We start from the raw sequence: 18,363 nt of genomic DNA, 5'->3' as shown, positions 1-18,363 counted from the left end.
CAGGAGTTCGAACGCAATCTTCAAAAAGAGGCAGAAAACATTGAGAGTCTGCTGTCTGCAAAAGGCCCAACAGATAAGAGATATATGCCTGCAGCACAGGGCTTTTTAAAGAGCGGGATGGCAGTAATGGCCAGCGAGATAGAGTTTGTTGATAACGTGTCAAATGGAATTATGCAGTATATTAATACGATTAACAATAGAGCTAATGCGAAGCAGAGAATGCGCGTAAAAGACACTAAGTGTCCATTTGACCAGTATATACACCAGGAAAGAGAACAGCCAGTGCAGCAGGAAAGAGGACAGCCATTGCAAAACAAACCACACACTGCACATACGCCTTCTTCCCACCGAGGATCTGTGCACAGCGAGAACCAGCACCCCTCCAGCAGCAGATCCCACGCGAATACTGGTGGAAGCAGGCGAGAGCAGGCTCCGCAGACCACAGAAGCACCTTCTGCAAGGATAGATCCTACGCCACCGCCTCGAACATGGGAGCAAGACATGATGCAATCCTTTGACAGCAAAGTAATTAGCGCAATTAACAATATGCCCGATGCAGCTAGGGCCAATGCTGCAGCCTGGCTAAGAAAAAGCCTTGCAGCAGGAGACATACAGCTGTCGCACGCAGCAGAGCTAGATGCGCAAAGTACTCTGCACCCAGCCAACAACTTTCTGCTGCAGCCATCTGCACAGAGAAAAGTTGCAGACCGCATACATAGCAGCAGACAGAAAGAAAAAGACGCCTCTGCAGAGATAGAATCTCTCAAAGACACACTGCGCGCTCTAAAGGACGAAACAACCAAGCTATCATCTACATATTCTACAATTGAGAGCCGCATATCCCAGGAAAGGAATACTACTGCAGAGGCGCACACCCACATTAGCTCCCTTCAGAAAGACGTGTCTGCTCTGAACAGAGACACCCAGGCGATCCTCAAGCAGATAGCACAGACTAAAACAGCTATAGAGGAGTATGAAGAGAAACAAAGCGTGCATCTTGGCAGCAGAAGGAATATGCAAGCCAAAATAGACGCTCTTCTTGAGGAAACTGGGTTTGGCGCAGGAAACACAGGTCTTCTGAAAGGCTCTCCAGATGAAAAAGGCTGCGACTCAAAAAAAAGTATAGAGCCGCTCAGAGCCATGCTGGTGCAGGAGAAGGCAGCAGTCGAAGTGGCTGCATCCCAGGCTAGCGAGGCACTGGAGCACATCGGACAGAGCACGCGCAAGGTGGATGCGCATCTGAACCAGACAGTTGCTTTTGAAAGTGCGTGTCAGGTAAACATGCTCTCAGATGCAGGCGTGTCCTCGCTCTCCCTTGCACAGACTGTGCTTTCTTCTGTGTGCAAGAGCGTAGACCAGGCTTTGCACCCAAATGCATCTGCGTCTTCAAACGGCACAGCCCAGAGCAAGTGCTTTGAGTACTCTGAAGAAGCTGCGCGTCTTCACGAAGATGCAGCAAATCACTGCAGTTACTGGCCCTTGGTGCAGGAAGGAATATGTGAGCAGGTGTCCATGGAAGATCAGTATGCACAGACACTGCAGGATCTTAGCAGCGAAATAAAGCATATTCTGGCAGAGATTGAAGAGACAGGAATAGCAAATGAGGCAGACCTGGACAGCAAGGACAAGGCCATACAAAAAATAGTGTCTGAGACAGTTAATATACGCGCACAGCTGGATGAAACCCTTACCCAGATCAGAGAAGGACTGACAAGAACAAGCACAGCCAGTGGTGCCAGTATTACTCCAAATGGCCCTGAGCACAGCAAGAAATACAAAACAGCCAGCCAGACACTTGACATGATCGGGGCCTCCGCTGCTTCCTTGGAAGAGGCAGAAAGCAGGGCGATTGCGAGAAATGTGCGTGCAGAGAAGGATCTGCAGCAGTGTCTGCAGGACCATGCAGGAGCAGAAGGAAGCGGTGCTTCATCTGTCTTCAGCGAATACCCCACTGAAGAACACACGACCACAGAATATCAGCCAGGCACAGTCGGCCAAAAAGATGAAGAACAGATAGACACCAGCACACCTGTCCCACAGCAGACAATTACTGCAGAAGAAACTCCCACTCCACCGCCTCAGGAACCGTCTATTCCTGGCACAGCAGCCACTTCTCTTGATGACCTACCCGAAAACAAGACAGAGGCCTCGAATATGCCTGAAGTACACAACGAACCTTCTGATTCGCGTGGAAAAGAGCCTGAAGCAAACACAAGCCCCTCTAAAGAGACTCTTATAAGTGAAGGTCCCACTGTCTCTGATAATCCAGCGCATATAGAAAAAACACCTCCTATAGAAGAACTGCCAGAGATAAACAGCCCACGCACAGAAGCGCTTATTTCTGAAGAGAAGTCTTCTAGCGAGACACCAGCCACCAGTAAGAGTTCTTTTGCCTCTAGTCTAGACACTCCCACTGAGACTAATATCACTCCTACAGAGACAACTATTTCTAGCGAACCTGCCATCACTTCTACAGAACACACCACCCCTACTGAGACTAATATTGTCTCTAGTGATACAGATATTCCTATTAATACTAATATTGTCTCTACAGAACCTACCACCCCTACTGAGCCTAATATTTCTATAGAGACAACTATTTCCAGTGAATCTGCCATCATTTCTACAGATCCTACCACACTTACTGAGACAAATATTCCTACTGAGCCTAATATTGCTTCTACAGATCCTACCATACCCACAGAGACAAATATTCCTACTGAGACTAATATTGTCTTTACAGAAAAAACTATCTCTAATGAACCCACTACTCCTACTGAGACAACTATTTCTAGTGAATCTGTCATTCATACAGAGACTAATATTGATTCTACAGATTCTATCCTACCCACAGAGACTAATATTCCTACTGAGCTGAATATTGTCTCTAGTGAACCTGCCATCCTTACTGAGACAACTACTCCTACAGAAACAATCATCTCTAATGAACCTACTACCCCCACAGAAACAACTATTTCTAGTAATCCTACTGCCCCTACTGAAACTAACATCTCTACAGAGACAACCATTCCTACTGAGCCTAATATTTCTGGTGATTCTGCCCCACTCACAGAGACTAATATCACTCCTACTGAGCCTAATATTGCTTTTACAGAACCTACCACACCCACAGAGACAACTACTTCTAGTGAAACTAATATTGCCTTCAGTGAACCTGCTATCACCTCTAGTGATCCTACCACACCCACTGAGACAACTACTTCTAGTGAGACAACTACTCCTAGTGAACCTACTACTGCTGAACCTACCACTACTTTTGCAAAAACTCCCACTACTACTCCATCCACTCCTGCAAAAGATGTCTCTCCATATGTTAATTCTACCGCACAGAACTCTTCAGAAGCATCTGCTATAGAGGATCCTGCATTGCAAAAGGCCAGAAAGCCCAATCGCCGTAAGAAAATCTTCAACAACCCGCTGAAATTTAAAAAACTACCACAGATAAATAGGACTGCTAATGAAGGAAACATCTTCTAAATTCCTCTCTGATTGGGCATAAACAGCCCTCCCTATTATAAAGATTCTGTTCTTTCTTTATTTATATATTTATCCATTTTTTACTATACTGCTCTTCACAGCACCCTCCTCCAAAAGAATCTGCATCTCGTCTGGAAGGTGCTCCTCTTTCTTGCTCCGGCACATCTCATCCAGCGACTCGGGAGTCTCCTTTTCCATGTTTACACCCTCTAGGCGCACGAGTGAAAGAGACGCACATCTCCGCAGCCGCATCTCCGCTTTCTTTCCCACCACGCCTATGCGGCACTCAACGCACTGCTCAAGCACTGCCATCGGGCACGCGCCCAGAACAAACAGCGACGCCTTTGCCCGGGCGACCTCCACTGTGACAGCAACTGAATGAACTGCTATCATGCTCTTCTGCACATCAATCGCAACCACTTTCATGCACTTTCCTTTAATAACCACCTGCGACTCAGATATATCTGCAATGTACACTGCGTGGTCTGGCTCCACCTCAACAACACGACACTCTCCCCTCAGCTGCTTTATCTCAATAACTCTGTGATTCATTCTGTAATGAAAGCAGAAAACTTTTGCAGTGTTATGCTGATAGTTCCCATTGGTGCAAGAGAAACCAACCTAATGTACGTGGTGGTTGGTCCGCAGAGTGAGCTTATCTTTGTCGACCCAGTGGATCCAATGAAAATAGAGGAGGCTGCAAAAAGGCATTCTGCACTAGAGGCTACAGTTGTGTCTCTCACCACGCACCACCACGAGGACCACTCGTCTGGGAACAAGGAAATAAAAAGAAGGTTTCCGCAGGCTGAAATATATGCAGGCTCTGAGAAGGCATACTGCACAAAGACATGCAAAGACGGGGATATTATTCAAGTGGGCTCTCTGCAGATCGAGTGCATGCACGTTCCGTGCCACACCCAGGATAGCTTTGCGTATGTTGTGCACGATGTCACAAAGCGCGAGCAAAAAGCAGTCTTTGTGGGGGACACTCTGTTCTACCTGGGGTGCGGACTTTTCACAGAGGGCACGGGAGAGATGATGTATGCTGCTCTTTCCCGACTTGCAGCCCTTCCTCCTGCAACGGCGGTGTACTACGGACATGAGTACCGAGAGAGTAACCTGCAATTCCGAAGAACGCTTGTCCCAGACCCAGCCTGCATTTCTCTGGAAAGAATATTTTTAACTGTAGAGGAAGAGAAAAAGCATAACTTCTACATCAACACAGAACTTGTCTCAGAAATTGAGGGTTTTAAGGGAAAGACTCCTGTTGAGAGAGTGTGTCTGCTGCGGAAGATGAAGAATGAGTTCAATGCGCAGAAGAAAAAAGAGACTAAGTAGAAACAAAGGGAATTTTTGTTTATTTGCTATCAGGTTCTCTTCTTGTAAAGACATTCCCAGATTGAAACCTTCCTTCGCTAGAGCATGCAATAAGCTGCATAGTAAGACACTGCAAAGAATATTAATAAAATAAAGCAGAGCCCTTCATATTTGACCTTAGTATAAACTTTATAGAACTTTGCAGAAACACATTAATGAAACTCACTAGCTTCTAAGTACAATTATGCACTTTGAAAGAATTATAGACAGGCAAATAAACTTTATACAGGCAGACATACTCTATAGTGCAAAACTCTATACCAATTATTATTTGCAATATATGCACAGCCTTTTTCTTTCTAAGCCACTAAATCTAGGATGACAGCTTTACATATACAGAGAATTCCCTGCCTATTGCTCTTTAAAATTAGCTATTTCCATTGGTTAGACTATTTTCTTTGCTTATTCCTTCATATGAATACCAATGCCCGAATGTTGCAGGGTTTATTTTCCCTGTTATGGTAGCACTCTTATTCTTAACTCTGCTCTGAATATACGAGAACTTTCTTTAGTAGATATCTCTAGCACATATTGGATTATTATGGCTGTGTATGTGTGAAAGAAAGCAGTCTTTCTATTGTTTTTATGCAGCACGCATCTTCCTAGCTGTAATGTATACTCTGGGTTTTACAAAAATATAAACTGTACTTGATTCTCTAAAATAAATTTACATTATGGAGGGATTAATAATTACCAAAGACAAAATAAAGTAAAATGGAAAAAGAACTGAATAAACCCGTATATATTTCTAGCCTTCCACAAGGAAATAAACATAGCATGCGCAATATGTGTAGATACAAATTAATACATGCCATAGTTCGCCTATAATCTGAATTATTGAGTATTCTCTGTATATTACACAGTAAACCACATAATATCTTGCCCTAACAGACTATTATAGATGTATTTTTGCAGAGTTGTAGTAAGAAAGTTGTAGTAAGAAGCTTATATTAAAAGAAATACTTTTTTGAAATTTCCAGTAATAGGAGAAGTATAAAAAATAAAATAACTGAAATACAAGCCCACCCAATACTAGATAAATATTTATATTTAATACTGCGAAATTATACCATTATAGCAGTACATTGTGTGCACAGGGGCTGGCAATGATTTAAAAGGCGCTTAAAACGAAATAAAAAAGAATTATAAATGTGTTCTTCCCAGAAGTAACACATCACTATTAATTTCCACTTTCTAATCAAGGATGCATCTCTTAATGCACCACATGTGCTAATTTTCAATTACTTTCTCAAGACATTGGCAAATCCGCTGAATTATTAAGCTTTTTACGTTCTATCTGGATACTTTCTTGAAAGATAGTATGTTATTCCCCCAAACTAGCCCTAATAGTTATGCTTCAAAGCAATCTGTCTGTTTAAATGCAGCCTTTTCCAAAAAGAAGCATGCTCTAGAGACATAAATTTGCATTATATTCCAAATATAACCCCGAAACCCAAAAAAATAAACTAAGCACAATACACATAATTAAATGAAATACTAGAACTGCACATGATATATAACTTGCATGCAAGAAGCATCCCTAGGATAAGATAATCCTTTATGAAGAGAAGTACTTAATAACATAAGAATTCACGCGCATTCACCATGCAAAAGCCAGATCTATTTAGCAACAGGCCCATTCTTACAACAGATCTAGTAAGCACCAACTAATAGACTTTGCATCCTCATCATTCCAACACTCCAAATAATATTACCAATGACTTCATAAGGATACATCTCTTTGCAAATTCAGGCTGCATTCAAGTTGCACCCACTATTTCCTGCAAGAGTATCTCTTATTTCTATTATCATCTTGATATTTTCATACCAATGCATATATTTCTAGGCGATGTACTCTAAACATGCAAACTTCATCTCTTTTTTTAATACTCTCTAAAGAGAACTCTATATATTTAATTTGTCATTTTCTCTAAGTAATAGTAAAGTAAATGCGTTTGTTGTCATATTTTCATCTTTAATTATTACTGCCATTAATAATACCATATAACCCGAATCCATCCTCTAGAGTCACCTCCCCTGCAGTGCATGCAGTTTTGCATATTTTCTTTTCTCTTTCTGGCTATTCTGCAGAATAAATGCAGGAATTTTTTTGGTCTTCCACATGCAGCTAACAGAAGAGCCATACCACTACTTGCAGAAGAAGGTAGAGTCGATCCTGGAGGAGCTGATTTCAGAGCTGAACGAGAATGTATCTGAATTCAAGGAGATCTCAAAGAAGGTTTACGAAGTAGAAGAGGTGATTTTGCACAGCAGAGGAAAGTACATAAAGGTAAGCAAAGAAGTAGAGGAGGAGCTCAAGAGACAGAATGAAATAGAAAAGGTTTTAGAGTACTTTGAGGCAGAAATTGACAAGCTAAAGCAAAAGCTGCAAGCCACAGCAAACTACAACAGCGCAGAGCAAAGGCCAAACTACTCCTCAATTGGAGACATTTCATCGCTCATCACGGAGTTCAACGAGCTTGTTTCAATGCTAGATCTTGGCATTCCAAACAAAATAAATATTCTCCTAAATAAGAACATCAACATAATAAACCAGATCGAGGAGGAGACAGACAAGATGTCTCTTAAACCCAAGAAAAAGACCATGAACGAAGCCGCTGACCCAAGTAAATAAATTGCCTTCACTGCATTATTTCTGTAGCAATCGATTCCCAGCATCTCATTAGAGCAGGTTGATTGCTACACAGTATTCGTTGCTCTGTAATAATGATAATTGGTCCTTTGCAGAACTGCTAGTTTTCTTTTCCCCTTGCTTTACTTTTTGGATTTTTGAATAATAGTTCTTTATTAGGCTTCATTTCTTTATTAATTATGACATATGTTCGGGTCTATATGGACTAACGCCTCTTCTATTTCATTATTTATACATTCTAGCAAAGGATCCCTCTAGCTTCTTTAGTTGCCTCCCTTATTCTTTACTCTGCACCTCTCCCCACACCAAGCATTAAGAAAGCCAGCGGTTAGACACTTTTCACCCCAGATTTCCCTGCCATCCGCACCCCACCATTCCAGCTATTAACAATATTGCCCTATTAATTTGAATTTTTCTTCTTCGTGTGGGCCTGTAACACAGACCAGCGCACTCTCCATACACTTTTATCATCTTCTTGCGCTATTTTATTATTCTCTCTTGTCTTTATTGATTATTTATTTACATTGACATTTATTGGTTCCATGATAAAGATTGAATAGTAAATATTTTATTCCTTTGTTTATATTTTACCCCCTGTATGGAAGATCAAAAGAAAACAGATGTAATTAAAAACATGCGGACAGTCTTGCCTCCACTCAACTTAAAAGCATCGGAAGTGCCAGAACAGTCAGTGCAGAAGAGCGTGCCCTCTCAGAGCAGCCCACCGCAAAGTAAACAGAACAGAATAGCACCTGTAGCAGAGCCCTCTCATGCGCCAAATATAATGCCAAATGGGATGATGATGTATGGATATCGACATCCAGACAGAGAGCGGCCATTAGATAAACTAGACAGACCAGACAGGCCCCATATGCACATGCCCCCAGCACCAGGTGGCAGATACAGGGTACATCCCTCCAATGGGTACACTCCGTACAATCCATTTGGAAAGGCGCCTCTTGGGTATCCCCCTGGCAGGCAGCCGCCACATGCACAGACCAGGTACTACCCACCCTCCAGGCAGCACCCATACATGGGAGAGATGCACTCTTCTGGTAGAATGCCATCAGACAAAAAGCCCCCTATGGCGCATCCGCAGAGGCACACCATGCCGCCAAGTGCCCACGGGCCAGCGCATCCGCCAAGCAATGCAGGCATGCCAGGGCCCAGTAACCCAGCCATTCTCATGCCAGAGGTGGGGGGAAGTGCGAAGATACAGATAAAAGATGCCATGCGGTATTTGGACGTTGTGAAGGAAGAGTACAAAAATAACAAGGAAGTTTACAACAAATTCCTGAAGACAATGAAGGACTATAAGGACAGACACATCAATGCGAAGACGGTTATTGAGATTATGCTCTCTATCTTTAATGGGAACCAGAAGCTCATACAGGGCTTTAACCAGTTCCTTCCAAAGAAGTATGAGATACTTCCCTCCGGCGAGGTGAAGATGCATGGCGAGAGACCAGATACAGACAAGCAGCCCAAGAGAATGCCACCCCGGGAGTATCCGCCAGCAAGTAAGCCGCCGCAGATGCAGTATGACCCCCGCAGAGATCTTGAGGGTCTGGGGATAGGAATTAAGTCGCAGCCTGCGCGCACTGACCAGGATAACATGGGGCGTGTTGTGAACTATCTGAATAAGGTGCGAAAACATCTGGAAAACAACCCAGTGTCCTGGTTTGAGTTCCTTCGGATAGTCCAGTCATACAAAAACAGCAAAGAGCATCGGCCAATTCCAGAAATCCTTGCAAGCATAAAGGTGCTTTTGAAGGATGATCCTGTTCTTATCTCTGAGTTTATGGTGTTTTTGCCCCAGCAGGAAAAGAAGTCCATGCGCCCAGGGCAGAGACAGCTTCTTCCCCCGCCAGCAGACTCACTCTCCATGCTGAATGACATACGCACACTTCTTAGCAGGCGCGGAATATACAAAGAGTTTGTCAAGGCGCTGAATATGTTTAACCAGGGCCTTCTTAATACAAATGCGCTTCTTCTTATTGTAGAGCCTTTTCTCCGGGGATCAGCCTCTCTGCTTAGTCTCTTCCGGTACTACATTGGGCATAGAGAAGTCAATGTGCCTCCCCACATCCAGAGCAATCTTGAAACATACAAAAAGGTGGGGTCATACAGAGTTCTTCCAGAGAAATACAGACAGTCCATGCACACAGGGCAAACACCTGATGATGCAGCAGTTCTAAACACAGGGTATGTTGCGTGCCCAACCTTCTCCAGCGAGAGCTCTACATTTATCTTTGCAAAAAAGAATGCACACGAGGAGGCGCTTTTCCGTGTAGAGGACGAGAGGTACGAGTGCGATGTTCTTCTTGAGAGGGTTTCCTCTTTTATTCTGAAGCTGATGGAGTACGAGGCAATTGTAATTGCAGACGCAAATGTCTCCAAGGAGCACAACAAGTGCCCTCTTCCAGTGCTCAAGCTTTCTGCGCTGGACAAGGAGATAATAGGCGCTGTGTATGGAGCCTCCTGCGATGACATCATTCTTGGAATCATTTCACACCCAATCCGCGCAATTCCTGTTGTTCTGAAGCAGCTTCGATCTATTGAGGCCCAGTGGATCAAGGCCCGCACAGTGTCTCTTGAAATATGGCGATCCACCGTGGACAGAAACTACATTAAGTCGCTAGATGTGCGTGGCTACAAGATACGCAGCACCGAGAGAAAGACAACGCTTCTTAAGCAGTTCACCAAGGAGCTGGATGTGTCGAAAGAAGTTTCTTTCTCTCTGGGAACGCGCTCTGTGTGTGAGCAGATTCTATCAATTATTTCTGACAGCATGGATTTGGAAGCAGGTGCAGAAAAGGCACGCGCTCTTGAGACATTTATGAGTTTGCCGCTGCAGTGCAGTGTATTCTTGGGAACACCAGAGATCTATTGCGCACTGAAGGGCATATCCACAATTTGCTGCAGAGTTGCAGAGGCCATCCACGGAAAGAGAATAAAGCCAGGGCAAAACAAAGTGGCTGAAGACCTGGGAATCCAGCGTGCATCAACCAGTGATAACACCCAGGAGGGAGCAGAGTCTCTGCAGGAAATGATTCTTTCATCGCTCAGAGCTTATGTTATGGAGGAAATAGACGCAGCAGAGTTTGAGGAGAAAATGATCCAGGGACTTGGCGTGCCAGGCGCCTCTCTTGTTGGCATCTTAGGGGTTTTCCAGAACGTCGAGTCCATGATAGATACAGCTCTTGAGAACAAGGCATCCCTAGAAATGCTTGAAAGAGTGCAGAATAGAGAGCATGTCCAAACATCAAACCTCTCAGAGCTGATGATCCGCGGAGTACCCATTGTTCGCATGGAAATCTCCACGGGGCTAGACAACACACGCACAGTCCATGCATCCCGCGTGCCCCACACCCAGGCAGGGCCTGCCTGGATCAGCTATGTAAAGAAGTATAGCACAGAGGAGACCGAGGATAGGCAGCCTTTTATGAAAAGAAGTCTCTGCAGCAAGAGGAAAGCACAGGCATCCTTTGGCCTGGAGCCTTTCTTTGCGCAGGACCGCCTGAAGGTATGCTACATCCCGGGAACAGAAGACTTTATGTCTGTAAAAAGAAGAAAGACTGAAGAAATTCAGGAGTAATGGGGCCGCATCCAATAGCAGCCCCTCTGCCAGGCAGATGCTTTTAAAGTATTTTTTGCTGTCTCTCTTGGTTGCCCAAATATCATGGAGACTGCCCCCGCGCACACATGCAAAAGAAAATTAAATTTATGAATTTGCCTCTTCTGCACAAATGTTCAAATAAACCATAATCTGATAATTTTCACCTATTATTCTGCCACTGCACAATGGACCTTCTTCTACAGACAACAAGGAGTTTATTGTAAAGACTCTTTCTGCAGGCCAGCATAACTTGCATTTGTAAGTGGCGTATCTCTGAAAAAATACTAGAGGTGGAATAGAACGAACTAATGTGGCATGCTAGCGGATGCATTATATTTTGGAAGTATTAGCTCAGTATGAAAAGCATTGTTTTAAATGAAGAGCTTTTATTGATCTCTTGCACATGGCACTTGCTGTTGTTTTTGGTGTAAGTTGATCTCAAATTATGCATATATTGCACGCACAGATATGCCTTTATGCTCAGAATATGTTTCTGAGGTAGAAATAATCTTTTCATCATAGTCATTTTATTTCGGAGTCTACCATAATAACAAGAAAGTTTCAGAAGAGTAGTAATTTTACTACATAAAGCATTAATAAAACTATTTATTTTTTATTTTCTTCTTTTAGGATATACTGCAGCGTAAATATTCTATAAACTGTTGCAAAACACTAGAGTACAATATGAGTTAGAAAGTTACATAAAAGTAAGCCACTGAGAAATTTATTCGAAATTATATCTCCGCCTTGCTCTTTCGCCATAACCTAGATCCAAATATAAACCTTTATCTTCAATAGCCAATTTGAAGAATGATACTAATTTTTCATACTTTATCATACTTTCGCTGTTATCTTCTGAGCAGAAAAGAGCTTTCTTTTCTTCAAAAACACTTAGAAAGTTTTTTAATGCATCCACATTACATCTTCCAATCAATTTAAAATTACATATATCTGGTAAATTATCAACCGTTATAAAGTCGTAAGCTGTCTTAATAAATTCTTCTGTGAACTTACTAACATCCGAGCATGCATAGAAAACCCAGGAAATATACATAGTGTTTAAATCGCATTCTTTTACAGGTTCTTCTTTGAAAGTGGATTGAATTTTCACCAAGTCATCTACCGCCCCATTAGACATAATATGATAAAATAGATCTTTTGAGCGCATCATATATAGTCTAAACCAAGATATTATGTTGTTATTCATTGTTGATTCAAGATAGTTATATATGGATTTTAGTGCAGTACGCGCTGGAAGAGCTAGCAAAACACTACTTAAATCTAACATAGAAACGCTATACCAAATAGGATCTCTTTTGGGGATATTCTCTGATGGCTTAAACCCAAGTCTTGGATAGAGCTCCTGCCAGCTTGCATGAAACGGGAGGGCTATCATTGTCCGCCATCTTGATGCATAATCATTGAGAGGAACACTTCCTAAAATGTTTGCAGTAAACCGTGTTAGAGGGTTAGTTGGGCCTAATTCCTTATCTATGATACGAATTATAAAAATATTCATAATAATTCTTTTAACATCAATGTCAGAAATCCTTCCTAATAAGAATATTCTAGATATGCCTTCTAATGCTTTTTGTATAATTGGGGTTAATATTTCCTTAAGTTCTTTACTGCGATTATAATCACTACAAATTAAAGCATCTAACTCTGCATTAACGTACTGACCCACAATGTATCCTATATAGCAGTTTATACCACTGTAAGTATTTTCTACTTCTTCATACTTTTCTTTAATATATGCAGAGCTAGTATTTGAAGATGAAATAAGAGAAAGTTCGGCATGCCCTTGTTTTATATCCAAAGAAACTCCATTAGATGCTTCACCAAAGGTATAAATAATGTTAATCTCAGCTAAAATATCTGCCTTTCCACTTGACCTCTTCCCAAGTGCCATGTCATTGCACTCTACTCTCACACTTTTATTCAGTGACAAAGACTTAATAATCGATTCTATCTTATTTGACATGTCTTCCTTTTGCTTATCATCTAATTTTCCTGCTTTACATGCAGCTTTTATACACTTAACCAGCTTTAGTATTTCTTTCTTCTTGCCTGTTATTCCTGAAATAGCAAGAAATATATTTCTAACTCCAGAGAGAAGCTCGTTTTTACTCTGCCTGTAGTCAATCTTTTTATTCTTTAAGCAAGCAACAACTTCGCACCATCTCTTATGCATTTCAAAATCAGTGGTTTCTGTTGGCTTAGGATAGTCTCCAAAGAAGTCTCTTAGCTCTTTGCTTATTTTTTTTCCCATGTGGTCTGTCTCATACTTCCCTGTCTCTGGATTATATGCCAGGCAGCAGAACAGTCCAAGCAGAGCCGTCTCTACACAGTTGCTATAGTATAAGGACTGATTTAGCTCAAAGCCAGACTTTTTTAGTTTACGCCGCGGTACTCTAGTATACCGTGGCAACTGACTATCATTGCAGAAGGGAAATTTAGCATTCTCATTTGTAGCTTTCAGAAGGCCACAGAACGATTCAATATATTTTTTGTTTTCATCAAATGCATCTTTTGCTAGGAAGAGCTCATCGAATATTCTGCCCTTTTTACCCTTCTTCTTTGTCTGCTCTGGGTTCTCCTTTTCAGTTACTTGATCAACCAGTAGTTCATGCGCTGCATTCACAAAGTCCTTATAGTTTTCTGCTGTGTCGATGAACTCGTATATATACGTCTGTATAAGGAAGGCTGCATTGTTCAGAAAATTCCCACTCTCAAATTGTTCTTTTGTGGCAGGCATTGCAAACACACCCCCTTTCTTTAGCAGCGGATTGTCTCTGCACCGTATATAGAACTTGACAATTTCAGCAGCCTCACTTTGGTAGATGTTTTCACTGTGCTCATTAGTAACTGGGTCTAGGCCTGCTGTGTGCATTTCCACATCTACAAATACTTTCTCCTTGCTTTTCTTACTTTTTATGACAAGTTTCTTTTTTTCTCCTGTATGGTCTATATTTATTTTAATGTCAACGCCCTCTGAAATAAGAAGAAGAGCAGCGAGGATGTACTTTGTGTCTTTCTTAACATGATCTGCTCTTAGGAAGTTTGTAAGTGCATTTGATCTACCTGCCTCAATGGAGAGGTCTCCATTCACTGAGGGGAACATCTTTATGAGCTGTGCGTGATAAGAGCTAAGATACTTGCCTTCTGGGGTTTTTGTATCCAAGTCTTTGTGTACTCTATCATTCACAGGTGTTCTTGTAAATTCGTACTCTTGTTCGCCTATACTGGATACTTCTGTCTTGGTCAATGCATAGTCTGTGTCTATTTCAGAAGAAAAAAACCGTTTGTTGTACATGTATCCATTCCGGTTTCCAATGTATCCACGCAGCAGATTCAATGGGCCTCTTGGGTTAATAACCACATCTTGCTTCTCGCCAACAAAAGTCTCATGCACTGTCTTTATATCCTCCACTGCTAATTTTGCAAGAACACTCTGCAAAATCATTAAGCTCAAAAATAGGCTACTGATCATTTTCTGTAAATCGAAAAAAGATTTCTTTCTTAACGGTTTTAATTTCTCGCTTTTCATTATCCTTTGCATCCGTTATTTCTATAAATAGATCATTTTTTATAGGTCACTTGCATGCGATTTATAATTAGCCAATAAGCAAAACCAGTTCTGCGTTTTAGGTGGGCCAATTCTTTTATCCAATCTGCATACGTAAATACACCAGTGATTATCTTCATACTATTCTCCTGTACATTAAACTGGCAAATAGAAAACACTCCTGCTAGTGCTCAGAAACAGACTTAGCTATGATGTCCCTGCCTTACTAAATATACTTCTCACTGTCTATTAATATAGATATATTTTCTAGCTACTACAAACACTATAATTGTGATTTATAAAGAAAGCTACCAAATTATAACCCAAATACCTATGTAGTTAGGATATTGCTAAAACTATTTATTTTTTTATTTTCTTCTTTTAGAATATACTGTAGCATACACTTTTCAATTATAAACTATTTTAGAATACTAGAGCACAATATAAGCTAGAAAATAGGCCACTGAGAAATTTATTCTAAATATATCTTCATATTTGATATATTCGGGCTATATTCAAATATAAATCTTAAGACTAAAAAGCTGTTTAAAAGTATAGCTGATTTCTTCTTTATGAAATGCTACACTTAATCATACAAAAATATAGGGCCAATTTATTTTCTGTCCTTTATTTATAGCCTACCCAGAATAGAGTTTTCTAGACAAAAACAGAAGCATCTGAAAGATGTCTTTCGTTATACTACCTGAACCCTCGTTAACTATTCGCCCTTGAACGAATAAAGGCCAAGAGTCTAATCCAGTTAAAATGAATTATATGTAAGCAAGTATATCCCCTTGTAGCGTGCTTTTCTGCAGGAAAATCCCTGGAGGTCAATGACTAGCATCAACTTATAGTGCAGGGTGAGCATTTAGATTTCTTGACCCACGAACAGGTTTTCAAAAAGTATGATAAGACTGCATCATACTTTTCCATACTTTCTCTGTCATCTTTTGAGCAGAAAAGTCTTTTATTTTCTTTTAAAGTATTTAGACAATTTTCAAGATACTTTGAAGGTTCAAGTATTATTAGCTCTTTAGACAAAAATGGTTCTGGATAATTATCAATGAGTATAAAGTCGTAAACTGTCTTAATAGATTCTAGAGTGAACTTACTAACATCTGAGCATGCATAGGTAAGCCAGAAAACATATACATAGTTCAAATTATAGTCTTCTGTAGATTCTTTGATAATGGATTGAATTTCCACCAACTTATCTATCATCCCATTAGACACGATAAAATGAAGTAGAGACTTTCGGGTTATAAAATCTACTCTTGAATCGTTCATTCTCGGGTCATTCGCAGTTGATCTAAGATAGTTGCATGTTGCTTTTAATGAAATAGGCGCTGGAAGAGATATTGGAGTATTTTTGCGTAAATTCAACTTTTTTAGAACATTCCAAATAATATCTTCTTTTGGAATATTCTCTGATGGCTTAAACCCAAGTCTTGGATAGAATTCCTGCCAGTTTGCATAAAATATGAAGTATTTTAGCATCAGATATCTTGTTTCAGGATCATTGAGCGGAACACTTCCTAAAATGTTTGCTGTAAACCGTGTTAAAGTGCTTTTTGGGTCTATTTTCTTATCTATAGTATTAAATATAAAACTATTTATAATAGAGCGTTTAATCTCTATGGCAGAAATCTTTCCTAATAAGAATATTCTAGATATGCCTTCAGATTCTCCTTGTATAGTTTGGTCTAAGATTTTTTTAGTATTAATTGAAAAGACTGCACAGCTAGTATTTAAAGAATATGATTCCACACTAGCATACTGATTCATAATGTATCCTATATAGCAGTCTATGCCACTGTAGGTATTTTTTACTTCTTCATATTTTTCTTTAATATATGCAGAGCTAGTATTTGAAGATGGAATAAAAGCAAGATTTGCATGCCCTTTTTTTATATCCAAAGAAATTCCATTGGATACTTTACCGAAAGTGTAAGTAATGTTAATCTCAGCTAAAATATCTACCTTGCTATTTGACGTCTTTCCAAGTTTCATTCGACTGCATTCTACTTTTACATTCTTATTAAGTGACAAAGACTTAATAATTGATTCTATCTTATCTGCAATATAAACTTCCTGCTTATCATCTAATTCTCCTGTTCTGCATGCATTCTCTATACATTCAACTAGCTCTAATATATCTGCTTTCTGGCCTGTTATTTCTGCAATTACCAGAAATATATTTTCAACCCCAGGGAAAAGTTCATTTCTACTCTGCACATAGTCAATCTTTTCATCCTTTAAGCAAGCAATAACTTTACTCCATTGTTTGTGCATTTCGAAGTCAGTGGTTTCTGTTGGCTTAGAGTACTTTTCAAAGAAGTCTCTCAACTCATCACTTACTCCCTCTCCCATGTGGCTGGTTTGGTACTCTCCGATCTCTGGACTATATGCCAGGCAGCAGAACAGTCCAAGAAGGGCTGTCTCTACGCAGTCACTGTAGTATAAGGCTTGGTCCTTCTCAAAGCCCGACTTGTCTAGCTTACAACGCGGCACTCTAGTATACTTCGGCAGCTGATTAGCATTGCAGAAGGGAAATTTAGTATTTTCACTTATAGTTTTTATAAAGCTATAGAATTTTTCAGTGTACTTTATATTTTCACTAAGTGCTTCTTTCGCTAGGAAGAGCTTATCAAATATTCTGCCCTTCTTCTTAGTCTGCTTGGAGTTCTCCTTTTCAGTTACTTGATCAACTAGCAATTCATGCACTGCATTCACAAAGTCCTTGTAACTCTCTGCTGTGTCAATGAACTCGTAGATGTACGTCTGTATAAGGAAGGCTGCATTGTTCAGAAACTTTCCACTTTCAAACTCTTCTCTAGTGGAAGGCATTGCAAACTCACCTCCTCTCTTTAGCAGTGAATTGTCTTTGCACTGCATATAGAACTTGACAATTCCAGCCGCCTCACTTTGGTAGATACTCTCACTGTGCTCATTAGTAAATGGATCTATACCTGCAGTATGCATTTCTACGTTCACAAACTCTTTCTCCTTGCATGTTTTACTTTTTATGACAAGATTATTTTTCTTTCCTTTACAGTCTACTGCTATTTTAATGTCAACACCTTCTGAGAGCAGCAGCAGCGCAGCAAGTATGTACTTTGCATCCTTCTTAACGTGATCTGCTCTTAGGAAGTTTGTAAGTGCATTCGACCTTCCTGCCTCGATGGAGAGGTCTCCATCTGCAGACGGAAACATCTTTATCAGCTGGGCATGATACATGCTAAGATACCTGCCTTCTGGGGTTTTTGTATCCAAGTCTTTGTATATCCTGTCATTCACTGGCTTTCTTTTAAAGTTATACTCTTGTTCGCCTATACTGGATAGTCGTTTCTTAGACAACGCATAATCTGTGTCTATTTCAGAAGAATAAAACCGTTTGTTGTACATGTGTCCGCTTCGGTTTCCAATATATCCACGCAGCAGATTCAATGGGCCCTTTGGGTTAATAATTAGATCCTGTTTCTCGCCAACAAAAGTCTCACTGACTGTCTTTATGTCTTTTACAGATATTCTTGCAAGAATAGACTGTAGCATCACTAGGCTTAGAAGTAGTCTGCTGATCATTTTTTGTAAATTGAAAAAAGATTTCTTTCTTAACGGTTTTAATTTTTCGCTTTTCATTATTATTCT

The 18,363-nt window shown here is 40.6% G+C and overlaps 7 protein-coding genes across 7 annotated transcripts; 4 read left to right on the top strand and 3 right to left on the bottom strand.

The window, feature by feature from the left end:
* Nucleotides 1–3,498, top strand: NESG_01546 (uncharacterized protein; the record flags this gene model as incomplete). Its single annotated transcript, XM_053049173.1, has 1 exon — nt 1–3,498. A coding segment is annotated over one exon (3,498 nt), but the record flags the coding sequence as incomplete, so codon positions are not given.
* A 69-nt stretch (nt 3,499–3,567) lies between these two features.
* NESG_01545 (uncharacterized protein) lies at nt 3,568–4,050 on the bottom strand (the record flags this gene model as incomplete). Its single annotated transcript, XM_053049172.1, has 1 exon — nt 3,568–4,050. One exon carries the CDS (start codon nt 4,048–4,050, stop codon nt 3,568–3,570), a length of 483 nt encoding a protein of 160 aa, XP_052904977.1.
* Nucleotides 4,051–4,083: 33 nt separating this feature from the next.
* On the top strand, nt 4,084–4,836 carry NESG_01544 (uncharacterized protein; the record flags this gene model as incomplete). The annotated part of the gene is made up of 1 exon (XM_053049171.1): nt 4,084–4,836. One exon carries the CDS (start codon nt 4,084–4,086, stop codon nt 4,834–4,836), a length of 753 nt encoding a protein of 250 aa, XP_052904976.1.
* Nucleotides 4,837–6,997: 2,161 nt separating this feature from the next.
* Nucleotides 6,998–7,510, top strand: NESG_01543 (uncharacterized protein; the record flags this gene model as incomplete). The annotated part of the gene is made up of 1 exon (XM_053049170.1): nt 6,998–7,510. The coding sequence occupies one exon, from the start codon at nt 6,998–7,000 to the stop codon at nt 7,508–7,510; it is 513 nt and encodes a 170-aa protein (XP_052904975.1).
* Nucleotides 7,511–8,126: 616 nt separating this feature from the next.
* On the top strand, nt 8,127–11,126 carry NESG_01542 (uncharacterized protein; the record flags this gene model as incomplete). Its single annotated transcript, XM_053049169.1, has 1 exon — nt 8,127–11,126. One exon carries the CDS (start codon nt 8,127–8,129, stop codon nt 11,124–11,126), a length of 3,000 nt encoding a protein of 999 aa, XP_052904974.1.
* Nucleotides 11,127–11,871: 745 nt separating this feature from the next.
* On the bottom strand, nt 11,872–14,640 carry NESG_01541 (uncharacterized protein; the record flags this gene model as incomplete). The annotated part of the gene is made up of 1 exon (XM_053049168.1): nt 11,872–14,640. The coding sequence occupies one exon, from the start codon at nt 14,638–14,640 to the stop codon at nt 11,872–11,874; it is 2,769 nt and encodes a 922-aa protein (XP_052904973.1).
* A 918-nt stretch (nt 14,641–15,558) lies between these two features.
* On the bottom strand, nt 15,559–18,297 carry NESG_01540 (uncharacterized protein; the record flags this gene model as incomplete). The annotated part of the gene is made up of 1 exon (XM_053049167.1): nt 15,559–18,297. The coding sequence occupies one exon, from the start codon at nt 18,295–18,297 to the stop codon at nt 15,559–15,561; it is 2,739 nt and encodes a 912-aa protein (XP_052904972.1).
* Between the last annotated feature and the right edge of the window lie 66 nt (nt 18,298–18,363).

The sequence above is a fragment of the Nematocida ausubeli genome (genome assembly GCF_000738915.1).
Source record: "Nematocida ausubeli strain ERTm6 chromosome Unknown supercont2.3, whole genome shotgun sequence".
Lineage (NCBI taxonomy): Eukaryota > Fungi > Microsporidia > Nematocida > Nematocida ausubeli.
Note: the sequence above shows the minus strand (reverse complement) of the source record. Positions and strands in the feature narration are given on the sequence as shown.